Raw genomic sequence first — 18307 nt, 5'->3', positions numbered from 1 at the left:
CGTGAGTCGCGTCACCAGGCTTTCCCAAATTCCCATAGGCTTTCCTGGGTGCCAGCTTCTTGCACCCAGGGCCTCTGGCACCCAGGAAAGCCCAGAGGATATTGAGGGGAGAGAAACCGAGCGTTGTTCATGGACCCAACTGTTTAAAAGTATTGTACAGTAACAACTAAAGTATCTGTAATGTTTATGCATTACGATTACTACAAAACAATCTAAAATAAAGGGATTTAAGATCATTAAAGCTGGGCTGTTGCCTGGGTCCGGTCCAGGACTTGTCCCTATTTGTTGTCCCCATTCTCAATAGAAGTCTATGTAGGAGACTATGCATTGGACTGGCCCCATGAACTTACTCGGCTCTGCTGGGTGCTAGAGTGCAGGAAAGCCTGGTGACGCAAGGATACAAGTGCAGTGGTTCCCAAAGTGGGGTCCGGGGACCGGGGACCCCTTGGGGTCCTTGAGGGAGTTCCAAGGTAAATGATAGTTAGGATTAGGAACCATGGAACTTATGGGTCTGTGTACACTCAGTTAAATTAACTTTGATTTTACAATATACATTGGGGTCCCAGACTCGCAAAGATAGAAATGGGGGACCGTAACCTAATTCAGGTCAAACCGATTTGGGGCTCCTTGAGTCTTGACACATGGCCAAATTAGCCATTGGGCCGGTGGGTCTGCGGGCCAGGGGCCCTTGGCCTTCAAGGAAACTGGACTGTGCGGTACTGGGTTTGAGGCCCCGAAAAGGGCTCCTGGGGACCTTCATTGGCTGTTGATTGGTTTGTTTTTTGGGCTTGTTGTTTCTAAAGGGCAGTTGCATTTGACAAAACAAATTCACAGAACGTAGCTAATCAGGCTGGAAATACGATGAACACTGGGCCCTCTTGTGGCCGCACATGATTACTGCATGCTGGAATACCCCACTTTAGATCTAGTAGTCGACCATATATAAGGCTGGGAGGCTGCTGACATGGTCCAGTAGTTTTCATGACTTTTGGAAATAGCCTACCATTCATTCATTCAATCATTTTTTTTACTTTGGTACTGAATTATTAAGAAAGGATGGGAAGACCTTGATTTTTTTTCCACTAAGTAACTAAACTGAAGATCACAATGGAGAACTCTACCACATACCCTACTCAATATGAATACTATTGGACTTACATTGATCCCATTATTGTGGATGAGAGCAAGCTGGAGTTCAACAAATGTAAGAACATTGACCCCCACCCCCTCCTCAATACTTTGTGGTATAATAATAAATAACAGTGACAGCACCTTTCCTTTGCAGACTCTATCGTTATAATATTTTGGATAACACTGGCTGCCTTTGTGGGATTTCTATTCCTCATTTTGAGTCTAATGTCTCGGACTGAAACATTTCCAAAGTACCGGTAAGTATTATTTAACTTTACAATTTCCATTGGTTTGATTAGCCAAATTAATTTCAGATATTGCATCTGTTCATAATGACCAAACTGAAAATGTTTTAGTTCTAGAATACACAGTCTGCTGATTGAAATTATATTCTGTTTTTGTGCAGGGCCCGCCATTCCCAAACAAGTAGCCAAACAACATTTGATGCTTGACCTTTGTGGCCTTAAACGAATGAGGGATTTCTATAAAAATGTAATGTAATTAAAACACAATAAATACATAAAAAAATAATTGAAATGCTTGTGTGGATACTGTTTGGGAACGAGGAGACAGCTGAGATGTGCTGGTGAGTCAGTCAAAGTGAATGTGAGTAGCCTATGCTTAGGCTTTATTTTATGCCATGGGTGTTGATCCAACCAAATAATAAAGCAAGCATTAACAAAATCAAACAATATAATTAGAATTAACAGTTGTAATCAGTTATTCTACAAACAGTAATCAGTTATTCTACAAACATGATAAAATCAGTGATATATGCTTGCCTGACGTTTTGTTTCTCCCAAGAAGTGTGCTATAGCTCCTGCTATGCAAATTAGGTGTCGCCACAGGCCACACCATTGGCTGGTGCTTGCCGTCATTGGTGTGACTTTTGTCTATATCGATTTTCTGATTATGGGTTATCGCTCTGAGAGTTAAAAAATAGGTAATATTCGTTTACTCTTAATTGCTTCTGTCAGGTCCTTCAATACTGGTCCTACGAGACAGTGTACCACCTGGGATTCATTTCTATCCTACTTTTAACGTTTGTCAATGAGCAAACCTCTGTTGAGAGATGGCTTGCTTCTGGTGAGCAACAGCTCTGCAGGAAATGTAAGTACAATGTCCACTCTTTGTAATGATTATGTAGGTTTCATTGTAGAAACAATGTCATTACAGATGGTTCCGATTGCCGTTTCAGTCAATGAACGTCTGGACGACTTCTGTCCCTTGAACTTGGCACCAGTCACAAGCTTGGCGTGAAAAAGGAACAGTTGTGCAGTCTGGGCACCACTCCACAGCTCATGTATGTACAACGACAAAAGCACCAGCCCAGCTTCTGCAGAGGAGAAAAAAGGCATGGGACTGTCATTGCAATGGCATTCATATTTGCTATAACAAATCATAGTGTATACTGACAAGACACTGAAGAGTAATCTAGTTGTAACTGTAAATGTCATAGGTTTATTGTCCACCACAGCCACATGTCCCACTGAACTATTTTTGAGCGCACTCAAATGTGGAATATGGAATGAAATTATGATAGATATGATCATATATTTAAGTATGACCCAATTTTACATTACATGTGTCTGTACAATTCTACTTCTGCATATTCCACCTAAGCAATAATTAAATACAATAATTCGTACCTCTTTTGGACTGCTCCTGTGTGGCATCTAACAAACACGCACTGAGCGCTGCCTGATGCAGGTCATCTGAGATGTGGGGCTGGGACTCTAGCAGGTTTATCATGATGGTGGTGAACAGATGGAGTGTCTCCACTCTTGATGAACTATGAGACTGACATGGGAACTCAAAGGCCTGATGATAGAGTGCGAGGAAATCAGCTTTAATGCCGGTGTCACCAACCACAACTTCCACTATGTCTTTGTGTGGTATCACAACCTTGTGAAACCACTGCAGGAAGTCTATGATTCTGCTTTCATCAAATGAGCCCTCCGCCAATGCACGCAAGGACCATTTGGTGAGCAGATGTGCTGTATCGTTGACCAGCCGCCTAGCATCCTGTTTGTCACTTGGTTGGCTCAGTTGACTGCTCTGAGGTACAGTGGGGGTACAAACAGGCTCCCAGTGAACAAAGATGCCGCTGAGATAAGGTTTACACTCATTCAGAAGAGCCTGCTCTCGTTTCTCTTCCTCAGTGTCATCTCCCAGGTCCCCTGTTAGGGTGAAGGACCCTTTTCCTCTGGCCTTGTCCTTCCCCATCCCTAAATGGAAGGTAAACAGAGCTGTGTTTATCAGACATATGGAGCAAGTTAAATTATGAACCGAGGACGGGGGTAAAGTTTCCACTGTTTAATGTAAAACTATCAGGCATAGTAAACAAAGAATGTTCTAGCACTCACCCAGCAGATCCTTCACCCTGTGTTTTTCAGCCACAGACTGTAGCTGGGAAAGGATTGAGGCACTATGGGACAGTGAGGCCCAGCATTGGAGTAGAGTGAGGGCTTCAGCACAGGACAGGGGCTGGGGGATCAGTGTGAGCCAGTTGGCCTGTTCGCTCATACTGAGAGCCATCCTGCAATGCTTCAGCACAGAGCGTAGCGTCTGCAGGAAAAGGCTGAGGTGAGCAGCCTTCACACCCATCCTGATGGGATGAGAACACAACTAGTTATGTTATGTAAATATCAAAGTTATTACCCGTCAACCTACCTTTAAGATGTATTTATGCTGTTACAGTATCAAGACACTAGAAATAGATTAGTGTTTGCACTCCCAGGTAAACATTCACACATTAACCAAACAGTGAGTACATTTTACCTCAGGTGTCTAATGACGCTGAATGCCACACACAGGAATTCATTGATGAGTGGGAGAGGGAGGCACCTCTTCGTGCTCTTAGGGCTCTCCCCTGCAGATAAGGAAGTGGTGGTTCCATCCACTTGGTTCTCCTTCTGTCCCAGGTTGGTAAACCAGAGCACATGGAGCAGATCTATGATTGCACTGAGCAGGTTCAGATCCAGATTCCTGCAAGATAACAGCAGGATAAGATAAGAGGATACAGAATATAAGCACTGTAGTGGTCTGAATGAAAATACTGAAGAAAAAAATCCAATACATTACAGTAACGCTAACCTTCTTTCGACCACCTGTAGCATCCAGGTTAATAGCCCAGAGACCTTGGTGAGGTTATAAGCAGCTCTGGTCACACGGCTAGCTTGGCGCAAAACCCTGATGATATGAGTCTAGAAGATCATATGAACATAGATTGTAGATAAGTGTTAAACCAAAGAAATAAGAAACACCTCTACTCATAGCAACGCTGTGCTTTGGCATCGAACAGACAAAGTAGTAATCAATCCATTTCGAGAAAAGAAAAAAAAGAATTGCTGAAGCAGTTTTCATCTTTGTGTTGAACTAAAGGGGATTGTATTTATAGTCACGCAACCACTTCCACACTCAAACTTTTAGATGCAGTATATGACTCAGAGTTAAGATTAATCACTGGAGATAAATAGGACAATCACAAAAACAGATCGTATGTGGATCTCAGGATCCATCCACATGGGAACATGGCTCCAATGTGACTGTGGCTAGCCTGTGACGTGACTGACGTCAGTCTTATTTTTTTCCCCCAGTTATCTATGACAGGGGTTCTGGGTTTGGCTGGGGACCCCCGGATTGCTTTGGCCATGTCTCTTACAATATTCAAGTAAATATTTCAAAAGGTAATTCTATGTCCTACTGGCAGTGTGCACAAGAAATTTGGCCTAGGTCAGTCCTGTGGTTCGATGTTTTAATTCATATTTATATAGCCTTGTATTCTTCTTCTATTGCCAATATATTTGCATTGTGTCTGCATTTGTTGTATGTCTGTACATCAGCTTCCGGCACCACTTAAAAGGAGGGTTCTCCCTCAATGTGTTCCAAGGTTTTAAGTAAATGTGTGTGTGTGTGTGTGTGTGTGGGGGGGGGGGGGGGGGGTGAACATATGCACAGAAGACATCTTCTACAACATTCAGTTGTAGTGACTTCACCTATGACAATATCTCTGCATACCTGGGTGTAATCATTGCACAAGGGGCTACTGCTGAATGCCAGCAGGGTCTGGAAAATACCCTGCTGGTCACACAACTCGTAGCAGTAACGATCGGTCAGACCGTCCTCCAGTACAGCCAGGATCCATTCCCGTTCCACCTTGTGCTGCAAGGAGAGTCACATTAGTCACACAATCAAGGTCATTTCTCCAGTCTCTCTATACAGAGAGGGATAACATCAGTTAAAAAACAAACAGATGAAGGCTGGCACTTGTTGATATAAGCTGTCTGTTTGGACAGTTATTTATTTTACAGGATACGATCCGTTTGATTCTGTGATTAATGTTTCACAGAATACATCATAAAACAATGTCTTATAAGGGCAGATGCAAATAGCAGTAATACCTCTATGTCAAAACTGTAGAAGAGCTTGAAAAACTCTGGGACTCGTCTGAAGTCCAGATTGTGATGGGACAGCAGGAACTTGTTTACCATTGCGTACATGTGGTCCTCTGGGGATTCGAGCAAAAATAACAACACTTAACCAAATGCCATAGGTCAGGGGTGGTTTATGTAATGTTTTTCAGTGGGCTGAGTGCACATACCAGGTTTAAGCATCTGCTGGGTGACTTTGGCAATATATGTAGTCAGCACAAAGGGGAGTCTTAGATTCTGTTGCCTAATGCTATTCTTCACAGTGTCCATCAAGTACAGCAACTAAAACAGAAAGAAATATATCACTGATCTGACCAGTTTCCTTTTGCAATTTGTGAACACAACCTTTCACACTAGAGTACCTGTCTCTTCTCTTTTAAGCGAGCACCGTCTAGGTGTTGGTAGAAGGAGCTCAGTACATGGTAGGCTGCGGCACGCACTTTGGAGTCATTGCTACTCAGGGCCACAAAGGTCAACCCAAGGGCATGGCTGGATACAAACTTTAGACAGTCAATTACACTCTCTGTCATGTGGATGGAGAAAAAAGGCAGTTGTTATCGTCAATAACAAAAGCTGATTTGGACCAGTGATGACAGTGGTACCGTCAGTAGTGGAAAAAGTACTTGCATTCTTTACTTAAGTAAAAGTATCAATGCTCCAATGTAGAAATACTCTGTTACAAGTAAAAGTCTGGAATTCAAAATGTAGGCAAAATTAAAGTAAAGTTAAATTAAAGTAAAGTTCCAAAAGTATAATGTCCCATTTCACAAGTTTTCAAATGTATGAAATCAAAATGTACGTAAAGTACCAAATGTAGAATGTCCCATGTCACAAGTTTTCAAATGTATGAAATCTTTTTGAAAATGCAGATCTAAAAGCTCACAATGAGTCGCGATGCGACACAGATTAGATTGCCTATTTTCAAATGGCCGAAATATACAGTATATACTATATAGGGCTGAAGTGGTCCATGTACGTTTTATTTTTTTTAACTTTGTTTTTTGGTCCATGTACGTTTTGTAATCTAAATCTACAAAGAGTAGTTTACTGCAGTGTAGTAAAAGTACAATATTTGCCTCTGAGATCAGTGAGATGTAGTGGAGTACAAGTAAAAGTTACTTTCCACCACTGCAACGACTGCATACTGTACACCCACCTGGCCGCAGCATGGCACTGAACAAGGGCAACAGGAAACGGGGATCATACACGTTCCCAGCATCCTTCACTTCAGCATCTTTGTAAAGCTCTTTACCAACCTATAAGAGAGCAAAATGTGATTAATTATTTTATAATAAATCTAAAGCGTGTTACATTACTACAATATGTGCCCACCTGAGGGATAATCCGACGATGTTGTGGGAAGTGTGCAATGGTGTGGAGCATTCTCTCACTACTGAGCAAGGCCAACAGGTCCTCAGAACTAGCCTGCTGCCATAAAGAAGCTCCTAGGCTTTTCCTGGCCTTGTGGTGCTCCACTGCTGCCGGACCCCACAACAGAGATCTGGAGTTCAAAACACACAATTCATTCACAGCCGTGACCGTCAATCCCATACATACACGGACATTTTGTGTGAGAGCTTCTGGGGACCCGAATTATTTGTTTTTCTTGTGTAGCCTTGAATATCATTGACACATCAACAGGACATTTCATTAAGATCCACCCCCAGCACTTGGGGCTGCCATGTGTGGAGTGGAGACGGCTTACACTTTATCAGTGTCAAAGCGGTGAAAGCACTGAACATAGTGTCAGTGTCAACCATTAATTTCCTATGGAGGGTGTGACCAACTCAGCAATGATGTACCTGGGTGCATAGTGCATTTTAGCCTGGAAACCAGATGAATCTGCCAGAGCAAATTCATTTATAAGAGTTAAGTGCATCCATGACACACCACTCAAAATTTCAGTCAAGTTGGAATAGTTTGAACTTTAACCTATAGTTTACAGTCACCAATATCATTGCACGTCCAGTTTCATTGAGCAGCACAACACCTATGAAGATTTGGGGAAGTGTTGCATGGAGGCACATAAGAAGGGATGGCTTGTTATACTCTATTACTTGTTATAAGTATTACTTGTTATACTCAATTAACGGTAAAAGATGGTAATGTTTGAATAAGTGGCCACATTTTAAGAGCCAATCAAACAGGAAACAGTTATTGCTTTGACTCAGACCCTAATGTTTTTACTTACTGAAATTTCAACAGGCTGATGTTGTTTCTTTCATATTCCTGAAGTAGAAGTAACAGCTTCTGATCTGCAAATCAAAATGAGCCGTGAGAGAAGAAGCCCATCAAACAAACACATACACTGAGGCCAAGCATGTGCATGCACATACACACACAATCCTGCATTACCTGTAGTGCTCAGCGTAGCTCCGTACGCTCCCAAAAGCACAACAAAGTGATTGACGTTACAGACCACTGGGCATTTCTTAACCAGACAGAGAAGAAGCCACACCACAGCCTCTGGGGTGAACACAAAACATGTGTGTTATCATTTACAAAAACAGAAAGTCAACAAATAACTTCCCCTCCAATTTAATTATAGGGTATGGGGAAATCACTCTATATTTACCTTTGGTTTGTAGATTCTGAAGATCTCCACTTGGATCATTCTTAGAGTCCAGCATGGTGGGCAGGAACAGCGAGTGGCTGCTGATCATCATATGCATGGTGGCTAAGGGCAGTACGTTTTTGGCAGCAGCAGCACCACCACTATACATCAACTCCAACAAGTCACTCAACATGCTCAGGAAGTGGTGGTCTTTGTACCGGTATCTTGAGGGGGAGAAGGTTTTCATGAGCTTATCCTTGGATATCAGATTTTGTGTACAGCACAAAACTCACAAAATGGATGAAATGTGGCACATCATCAAAAACATCTTACTTCAGTCCATTTTTGACAAAACTGTTCCAATCAGATGGAGTGATATCTTCAGGAGCGGTCTGCACCAAGATAAGATTATGATAAATTATGAAATGACTATACAGAAAAAGCCACAAATGTACAGTATGTATGAGGAGTTTAAAAACCCACGAGAAGTCTTTGCAGTCTGTGCAGGACACTCTCCTCCTGGGCTGATGGAGTGGCCTGAATTTTAGAGTAGTTGTAAGAGGAGATTAACCACTTAACAGCAGCAGCAATGACAGACTTCCTCCAGGGTCCGTGTTCCTCTGGACACTCATCCAGTTTCTCACTGACAACATCTACCAGCTGCCACCTGAAGGAGATCAATAAGTCAATCATTTTAGCAGATTCAATCGATTTACTATATAATGTCAATATTAGTGGTTGGTATTAGCAATGTTACCTTTCAAAATGGCCCACGGTGTGAAGGGTTGAGGGCAACTTGTTGATCAAGTCCGTGATATCCTTAACATCGGCAGCCAACTTGACCAGGCAGGCCAGAGTCTCAGCCTGTAGGACCACAGAGTCTTCCGTCTTGTCATCACCCAGCACAGAGTGGCATAATCTGTCCAGCAGAGCTTGCTTCAAGACTTTTAAAACTTGTCTTTGCACTGTCAAACAGAATCAGAATAAAAATCAAGGAATGCACAAGGAAAGTAGAGCACAGAACATGAGTAGTAGTACAGTATAGTCACATTGGATATAATCCTAGATCAGGGGTCTTCTACATATTGGATTCATGTGTGTTCAGACATTTAACAACTTAAACCCTCAATAATCTGTAAACTTTGGCCTTGGCCTTGGCCTTGACCTTTGGCTCTGTACTTGGTCTGATCTTTTTCCCCTGTACACCAAACCTCTTTGCCGAAAATAGCAGATCTACAAGCACGTGTTGTGAGCTTGTAGATCTGATATTTTCGGCAAATGTTCCCCCCAGAATAGGGATGCATGGGTTAAAGTGGTTAATGTAAAAATAAAAAATAAAGTTCCTATCACACAAAGATTTGCCCCCCTTGCAGTATTTCTGAAGTTCAATTCCTCATACCATCTTTGGGCCTGGCCGGATCTTCCCTGCTTGCTGCCTGTAGGTAGGTGTTGAGCAGGGGGAGGAAGGCTTCGGTTTGGCAGGAAAGCTGCTCCAAGTTTGCAGGCTCAAGACACCACAGCTCAAAGCGGAGGCGGTGTGTGGTGCAGTTCTGCAGTAGGAGGGAGCAAATAGCCTGTGTAGCCGGCAGGGGCCGCTGGAGGCAGTGAAGCAGTATGTCTTCATGGATAAGCTTGGCATCACCTGGCTCGGTTGAGAGCCTCTGCAACAGGAAGGACTCCAGCGCAGGACTAGAGCAAGAAAGAAACAGTGTGGCCAAACCATGAAGGTGCACTTGCGTCAGGCAAAGGCGGTGATCTGTGGAATGATTCGAGTTGCTCTCTGTGAGGATCTGCAGTGCTGCGTGACCATACACACTGAGGTCGGCTGGCGTCTCATCGTCGCTGGGGGTGATGAGGCTCTGCTGGGGGAGTAGCAGCAAGGTGGATACCACCTCTTTCAGATGAGACGGGTCCATGTAGCCGTGCAGAGAAAGGAGGGCTTGTATGGGCCGTGATTGGCTCTTTGGTGCCTGAGAGCTCTTATCTTCCAGCTCTCGGAGCACCGCTCTTTCAACAGCGGTCATGTAGCTACTGAAAAGTTCCAGTTGGCCCAGGTCTCGAAGCTGGGAGGTGCAGGTCTTCAGCAGGACCAGGAGGTCATCAGTCAGCTGGCCACATAGATGCTTCAGTCTGACAGGGTTCAGGCTGTGAGGAGGCAAAGCAGCCACCTCCAAAGCCAAAAACCACTGCTCAAAACATGGATGTTTGAAGATAGAGCTCAGCACAGCCAAGAGGATCTAAATAAGATAGTGTGATTACATACAGTACCAAACAAAATACACAATTTTATATCATGATTCCTCAACCACACCATTAAGGTAGGAAAAAAATAATTCCCCCAAGTAAGAACAAGAAGAAGAACAAGAATCAAGTCACTATTTCAAACCTCATCTCTGTTGGCCTCTGTTGCAGACGGGTTGCTTTCCAAAAAGAGGTCTGATCCTTCTTGCAAGTCAACTTCCAATGACTCTGAATTTGCTGCTTTCTGAATACCTTTAAGCTTGTTCACCATGTCAAGGAGGATTCCCATTAAGGTCTTTAAAACTGGGGTGCATACGTCTTTGGAAAGCTGAACAGGAAAAACAAAGTTAGACCTGAGTTGATTAACATGCAACTTCCATAATACAGGTTGTTTTCAGCTCTTCTTATCCACATGAAGCATTTTTGAGCTGGCATTGCCTATCTGCCATGCATTTCTATAGTAAAGACGTGCTGGCATGTCAGCGCTCTTGGCGGCTAGCGATTTTTGGCAGAGTGCACTGGACTCATCAAGCAGACAATAGTTACACTTTTGGAGAGGAGTGCCAGTGATTTTATCCTCCTGATTGTTTATGAGAACTTGATAATTTACGAGCTGACGTTGAACCGTTACCACAACCATGATAATCCATGCTTATGTTGTTTCAGATAAACTATTTGTGCAAATAACGCAGTAAAACACATTCTGTGGACACGCCCCCTTACCGTGCCAAAGTTATCCACAGTGGATTTGATGTACAGCAAGATCTGCCTGGTCGCCACAGGAAACTCAGTCATCTCCATGGTAGCTAGAGATGCCTCTGCATTGCTCTTAAAGCTGTCCTCAAGGAAGATGGAGGGGCCTTGGTTATATGCAGCCTTCATCAATGTGATGAATGAAGAAGGGTCTGGCAAGCCTGGGCACTTGCATTCAGATGATTTGAACTGTGAACCAAAGCAGAACCTTATGAGAACCATTATCCAAATGTAGAATTATTTGTCAATTCCACTATTACATGATCTATTACTATTACTTGATCGATGCGTCAAGTAAGGCTAACACTGACCAGTTCCTCCTGGCTCGGCTGCGGTATCCACTTAGAGTAGTAGTGATGAAAGTGTATGACGGAAGCATGAGGATCACCAGAGTCTTCAGAGGACACGATCTCTTTATCGTACTGCAATAGTGCCAAACACAAAGGCAGAGGATCTCTCTGACAGTGGAGCACATCTGAGAGCACTGCCGCCATGTACTCGTAAACCACACCTTTATTAAAAATAATAATAATAACAGTTAAAACATCTTTTTTCATGAACTTAACCCATTTAGGCCCGACCTCAAAATTTAAAATAATTCTTCTAAATCCTCCAGTTTTCTGAAATAAATATTTTCACGATTTAAAAAAAATAGCAGACCTACAAGCTCGTAGCGCACCACTCGGTGGCACGCTATGAGCTTGTAGATCTGCTATTTTTCAATAGCTAAATTATAACATAATGTTTTAAACACCAAAAGGGGTTCCCGTCCCAAGACATTGTTTGATGTGATATCCAAGGCAGGTTTACCATTCTCCACTTTGAAGGCCAAGGGCAGTTTGTTACGGGCCTCAAGAACAGCAGGCACCACAGGGCTGAAGGGGAAGGTCTGAATGATGAGGTCATCACTCAGACATGGCCCAAAGTCCTCCATCTCTCCTTCATTGCCATCCATGATTACATCCACCATGTCGAGCATATCTAGAAGACATCAGCAGGTTTGTAGAAATGCCACTAATTGACAAGAGGTTAAAGACCTGGTGCAATGACAATTTCTGTCATTTTATTTTGACGTTTGAGTCTGAAACGGAAGGCTGTAAGTTTCTGAACCAATCAGAGCGGTGCATCCCTTCAGGCGATGGGACGGTAGCTCTGCAGCCTCTGCTACACGCATGATGCATGTAGTTTGTTTATTTACAAGTCAGACAGTCGGCAAGCTCTACCAGTTTGCTGCTATGTGACCTAGGCTATTTCTAACCAATGTTTTCAGATACATATTTTAGCATGCTGATTAAGTTTAAAACGAGTAATACACTGTCTGGATGTGATCTTGAATGAGATTAAAAACGGAATAGTTCTGTAAACAACAGCTGTTTGGAGGAACTGCAGCAATGGGAATCAAACAGGTGAATGAAATCAAGCTTCAGTTATATTTATGCAATACTCAACACAACACGTCATAACGCAACACGTTTTCATTCAAAGGAAGTAATTAAAATTTGTATGGACTTTTGATATAAAAATAAAAATACACAAGGTGGAAATATTCCCATTGTTTTGGCATCTATTGTTAGGTATGCCTATATGATGACCACGGATATGGTTTAAAAGTGTGAAAAACATGTTTTTCATTTCACTAGGTCTTTAAACAAAAAAGGAAGAAAGGGAAGACATTACATCTTTGAGACCCTTACCATCTATGTGTGAGATGGGTATACTGACAGCATCTCCCTCCTGACCACTCAGGTTAGCTTGTACGTAGGCTGCCTCCTGTACCAGACTGGCAACCTTATCTGTGTAGGTGTGAGGATTGCACACTAATCTCACCAGCACCTGTACAGAGAGATCACTCTATTTATCCACAGAAATGGCAAATGTGTAAAATTGCAGCCACAATGCTTTTAGCAAGCTGCAATTTGTTTTATACAGTCTCTACATCATGCTGATTTAAGCTAAGAATTCCAAGAAGAATACAGTAATAAATAATAGTGTTAGTATTACAAATATCATGGAATTGATACAAAGTAGCGTAAAGCCCAGACCGCACCAATGCAACTAGTAACAACTTGCAACAAAAAGGTTGTAAGGTCAACCGCACCAATGCAACTCCTTGCAACTGTCATTGGGGATAATGGTTGCAAGTAGTTGCATGCTGCAACTAAGGAGTTGCATGGCGAATCATTGGTGCGTTTTGGGCTTAATAAGCTATTTATTGTTCAAGTATCTCAAATATACTCAAGTCAATCAGTTCTTATCTACAATCAATTTAGTAAGACTGGATTGTTTGTTTTGACTTTTGTTGAATGTGTTGTATTGGCATCACTCGGTCTCTAAAATATTACATTAAGGAATATATAATATACTTACACCAATGTTGTGTAAGTATATTATTACAATATTTATATTTATTATAAGATAAACAATGACTGTCAATGAAGAAAAGAGATACTCACTCTTTCTAGAAACTGGATGACAGCTTCTTGCTGTGCTGGTTCCAGTCTTATCAAGTGGTTGAGCCAGAGTTCCAGTTCCATCCAGGTGTACTCAAACACACCACTGTCCTTTAGCACCTTCATACAAAGTACAAAATATTTTAAATGTATTAATACTGCCCAATTAGCTTTACAGTTGTTTTTTTATAATAAAAATAATACTGTTAACATCTCCATTAACAGATTTATTATAATTTGCGCAGTTCAAAAATGGTGATTAATCCATGTGTTATTGACTTGATACGTTGATGTTAAAAGCATGCACACAAAGCAGGTACCTACAATTGTAATTCAGCAAAACATTACAAACTAATATGAAAGCATCATCGTGCATCTCAGTGTTGGCTAGATGCAGACTGACCACTATTGTGTCAATGCCCAGGGAGAACATTTCCTTACTTTGAGGACCAGCTTCCGAGTGGAGGTTTTCAGGTGGCCGTTATTGCTACTAACAAACATCTTGAGAAGCAGGTAAAGCACTGACTTCTCCCCAGATGTTGCTTCTGGATCCACAATATCCTGTACAATTATATAATTAAAGTTAATTAATATTCTTAAGAAAACACAATCTCTGAAACATTCAAAACGTAATATCACCTGAATACGGAACCAGGAGAATTTGCTAGCAGGGAGATCCAAAGCCAGCTGCAGTATTTGATACTGTAGAACAGGAGGAACTTCTTCCCTCATGCCCTTCTCTGATACGATCCCTATTGTGTGAAAAACAAAAACAGTTACTTTGTTGAAAGATTTAGTTCCAATAACTGTGTCAACAACATACAGAGACTATTACCTTTTAAAAGCTTGCTGAAGTCGAATTTGCACTGGGTAACCAGATGTGGCACTACCTTCTGATAAAGGCAAATGACCTGGAGAATGAGAGCCTTCAGGAGGATGACCTCAGCTGTATCAGCAACTGCACAACAAAAATACACAGGATTTGATCAATAATCTTTCATTTTTCCTTCTGTTTAACAGCACCACTCAGAATAAGAAAGATGCATGCTAATGCTGATGTCATTACCCAGGACGTTAGTTTTAGCATCCTTGTCTTCAGAGCTCCCTTCCTTCTCAGTCTTTTTTTCTCCACTCTCTGCCTTGTTCTTGTTCGCCAGTGACTGCCACTTTGACAATATATTTGTCATATCTGGAAAGGTCTAGAGTAGAGCATAAAAAAGAGCTGGTGATCTTATTCAGAGATGTGGTGAGGATAATTAAATTATGACAGTATTTTTCTGTTAGCCCAAAGTTACCTTGCTAAGTGTCTCTCTGTACTGCAGCACCAAGTCTTCCATCATATCAAGAGAGTATATGTCTGAGCTCTGCCACACAGACTTCTCTAAACAGTACTCCATATTCTTATGGGCTCTATTCAAGATGAAGGACATCATAGAGAGGGTTGTATGCTGAACTGCAATGTTGGAAAACTGTTGGATACCAGCAAGAGAAGACTTTATCAAAATACATCATCAAACCTTTTATTGTGCTGTGGACATTGAACCTATGAATCTACATCTATATGAGAATTGCTGTCTCACATTGAGGCCCTGTGTGAAGAAAGCCTTGTTGCACACTGGAGGCAAAGATGTCACCATAATCATTGAGAGCAGGCGAGATACAGGGACAACCTCCTGAGTCGGGAAAACGTTGGAAACTTCTGGCTGAGCCTCATAGATCTGAAATGTAGAGAATATAAAGAATTAAAAAGGGGGGAAAACGGCATTAGTCGCCACTACAAAAAGGTAATAATAAAAATAACAGGCAATCATTATCACCTTCTTCAACAGCTTGACGTTGGCCTGCCAAGCACTTGTGAGGCGAGGAGTGAATGAATATTGTGTCTCCTTGAAGTATCTAGGCAGAATATCGGGGCTAATTTTGAGTATGCTGACCACCAGCTCTGCCACCAGTTCATCCTCTGTGGCCTGTTTCAACCCCACCAGGAACTGAAGCAACAAAACGTTACCAACCCTGGACAGAAAGCACAGTCAGCAGTTAACCACTGTCAACCTGGCATCCCTATTTTGGGCATGTCATTATAGGAGAAAACTAAAATTATTTCAAAAAGGAAAATAGTAGATATACAAGCTCAAAATGCTATAGAACACCATTGTAGGATGAAGTATGAAATAGGGTGAGTGGTTAATAAAGGGAGAGCTTCCAGAAATAAAATAAATAAAAGCCCAATACTTATAAGTACTTACTTGCCAGCTGTTCCCAAGCTGGGGTCATAAAAGTTGATTCCATGTTTGCGGGAGCAGCACAAGTCCAGGAGGAATTTGTGAACAAGTTCACGAACTACCAATTTCCCAACCTCCTCTGGGTTCTCCACAGTCTGAAAAAAGAAAATGAGATTTAGGCCTGGTGTGAATACAGATGTGATGTTTCTGTGGCCTATACATCAAAAGACAAAAATAGTAAATACCTTGCTTTCATCTGTTCTTGCATCCAAAATCCCATTCCATTTGTATAGAGATGCTATGTTGGCTAATACAGACGGTGTGAAAAAGCGCACTTTCTGTGTTTTACTCAGACCTTTGTTCTGCACAACCTGCAATAGAAAATAAAGATTTAGAATCCTAACAACAATCTAAATTACATAGAGCCTCAAGTGCATTCAAAAACTTACTCCAGTGCTCAGCGTTGACAAAATCAGGTTGACAATGGACATCCTTTCCTTGGTCAGCTCCGAGTTTAGGATCTCTGGCAGGAACTCTTAACACATACAATAATCACATTAGAAAATGTATTTTAGTTTACTGTGTTCTGTATTGTGGTTTACTCTAATACCTTAAGACTTAAACCCTTTATACTTTGTTGACCAGGGTTCTCCAGGGCTCTGTATTTTTTCCGCTAAACCAAATCTTGTTGCAGATCTACAAGCTCACAAGCTTGTAGATCTTCTATTTTTGCCAAATGTTCGCTCAATTATGAAATACTCAGAATAGGGATGCTAGGATTTAATTGGTTAACTGTTGTTGGATTTTTTTTCACCAGTTTGAATTGACTGTATAATGTCTTGCTTGCATGACATAAATAATCTAAATGAAAATAATCAAAATACAGTAATATTATTCTGTATTGTGTAAATTATAATGCACATCAAAGTATTACCTTTGATCTCTAATAGCTGTCCAACCGTTGTACTGTCACCGGACACCAAGAAGGAGAGTGCAAACCGAATAAAAGCAACACGGACATCAGATTTTCCCTAGAAAAGACCACACAAAAAAAGACTAATTAGATATGAATTATGTAAGTAGATGAATGTTTGTTTATAAGGAGTATCTATTCCGTCATATGGTGAATTTCTACATTAAGAAGGTGAACATTTCTAGAACAAACAAAATGTTTTGTATTTAACCAACTCCAGGTTGCAAGTGAAAAAGCAGATGTTTCAATACATTGTGCTTTCTTCATTGTTTTATTAAACTTGCACCTTTAATATGCAAGGATTCATCTTCTAGTTTGTGCTGATTACCATTTGGTTCTCAGCACCTGAGTGAACATTTTACTTCCTCAGAGAACAAACAGCATCTCCATCTAAACCTTAATTTCTCACCATTGTTTTCTTTTTCTTTGCCAATGCAAACAGGCCTTTATTAAAGTGAATCAGAGTGAAGACCTCTCTGGCAGCATCTTGACCCTGAGATACCATGGCAGACAGGAGACCGAGGCACTGACACACAAGCCTATGAATACAGGAACAATGTCAGGAGCAAGGACACAAACCTTTAAACTAGTACAGATTTAAATGGATGTTGATGATTCACACACAAACGTTTTAAAGCTAAGGTAAGGTAAGGTTATTTTTTTATGTTTATAGTCCCAATCCCAACAGCCTTTGTGCCTTTCTCTCCCCATTTCCTGTCAGCCTACAGTCCTGCCAATAATGAAGGCATATAAAGCACAAAAAATAAATCTTAAAATAATTTAAAAAATAAATAAATAATAATAATAGCTTTATATTCTGATCATAAACATTGCTATAGTGTTTGTTCATAAAACAAAGTCTCCCTGTCTCTCCAGCGTTTTACAAAACAGAAAATGCATTTTCAGGTCAGAATACCAATTTTATCCAATAAGGACTTATATAGGATAAAGGATAAATAAGTGAAATTGGAAGTGATGACACAATTAATGAGCAGAGAAATTTGGAACTGGAACACTATAAATTTAAGTTGATAAATCGGTACTCTCTCCTGATTGGCTGAAATGTGACCACCCACCTGAAAATGTATTTTCTATTTATTAAAGAGCTGGAGAGATCGGGAAACCCCCTGTTACTGAACCCCTGCTACTGAAAAACACAATATAGAGCTTCAACCTTTTGTTTGATTGAAAATGCTTTAATCTGTCATTTAAAGTACTATATAGTGTTGAGTGCCCTTTACAAGTACCTGTAATTTTTAGAATGGATAGATTCTTGTATGAGACTCATGTAGCTGGAAATTATCTTTCTCACAATAGTGGTGCCAACCATGCTAAAGTGTGACAGGTCACTGGCTGTCCTCAAAAGGACCATCTCAAAGCTCTGGAAGATCACTATCATCTGGAACAGAGAGAATAAAAATCATCATTTATACTGTGTACATTGAATCTAGAGTTGCAACACCAACCATTGGCAGCCCATACATCCAAACAGAAAAGTCCTATGTACATCCAAACAGAAAAGACCCATCCGATTGTATTAAAGTAAACGA

At 41.2% G+C, this 18307-nt stretch overlaps 1 protein-coding gene across 2 annotated transcripts in view; it reads right to left on the bottom strand.

The window, feature by feature from the left end:
• Positions 1-1732: 1732 nt before the first annotated feature.
• Positions 1733-18307, bottom strand: part of urb1 (URB1 ribosome biogenesis homolog) — an 18367-nt gene continuing 1792 nt past the window's right edge. The window contains exons 3-39 of one of the 2 annotated variants that reach the window (XM_079514633.1): positions 18005-18156; positions 17167-17296; positions 16719-16815; positions 16234-16319; positions 16030-16155; positions 15809-15939; positions 15380-15575; positions 15143-15280; positions 14858-15031; positions 14629-14761; positions 14398-14520; positions 14202-14314; positions 14004-14123; positions 13566-13682; positions 12807-12945; positions 11923-12093; positions 11424-11623; positions 11083-11301; positions 10505-10687; positions 9518-10355; positions 8876-9083; positions 8602-8785; positions 8452-8510; positions 8140-8342; positions 7920-8030; positions 7756-7819; positions 6897-7065; positions 6721-6820; positions 5927-6087; positions 5735-5846; positions 5535-5641; positions 5152-5295; positions 4228-4337; positions 3913-4119; positions 3498-3739; positions 2781-3359; positions 1733-2467 (exon numbers count right to left, since the gene is read on the bottom strand). In XM_079514633.1, the coding sequence (XP_079370759.1) occupies positions 2271-2467; positions 2781-3359; positions 3498-3739; positions 3913-4119; positions 4228-4337; positions 5152-5295; positions 5535-5641; positions 5735-5846; positions 5927-6087; positions 6721-6820; positions 6897-7065; positions 7756-7819; positions 7920-8030; positions 8140-8342; positions 8452-8510; positions 8602-8785; positions 8876-9083; positions 9518-10355; positions 10505-10687; positions 11083-11301; positions 11424-11623; positions 11923-12093; positions 12807-12945; positions 13566-13682; positions 14004-14123; positions 14202-14314; positions 14398-14520; positions 14629-14761; positions 14858-15031; positions 15143-15280; positions 15380-15575; positions 15809-15939; positions 16030-16155; positions 16234-16319; positions 16719-16815; positions 17167-17296; positions 18005-18156 (6543 nt within the window). In that variant the 3' untranslated portion in view covers positions 1733-2270. Of the gene's footprint in view, positions 2468-2780; positions 3360-3497; positions 3740-3912; positions 4120-4227; positions 4338-5151; positions 5296-5534; positions 5642-5734; positions 5847-5926; positions 6088-6720; positions 6821-6896; positions 7066-7755; positions 7820-7919; positions 8031-8139; positions 8343-8451; positions 8511-8601; positions 8786-8875; positions 9084-9517; positions 10356-10504; positions 10688-11082; positions 11302-11423; positions 11624-11922; positions 12094-12806; positions 12946-13565; positions 13683-14003; positions 14315-14397; positions 14521-14628; positions 14762-14857; positions 15032-15142; positions 15281-15379; positions 15576-15808; positions 15940-16029; positions 16156-16233; positions 16320-16718; positions 16816-17166; positions 17297-18004; positions 18157-18307 lie in introns of both variants that reach the window. The other variant, XM_079514632.1, reaches the window with a different exon arrangement.

The sequence above is a fragment of the Electrona antarctica genome, assembly GCF_951216825.1.
Source record: "Electrona antarctica genome assembly, chromosome: 11".
Lineage (NCBI taxonomy): Eukaryota > Metazoa > Chordata > Actinopteri > Myctophiformes > Myctophidae > Electrona > Electrona antarctica.
Note: the sequence above shows the minus strand (reverse complement) of the source record. Positions and strands in the feature narration are given on the sequence as shown.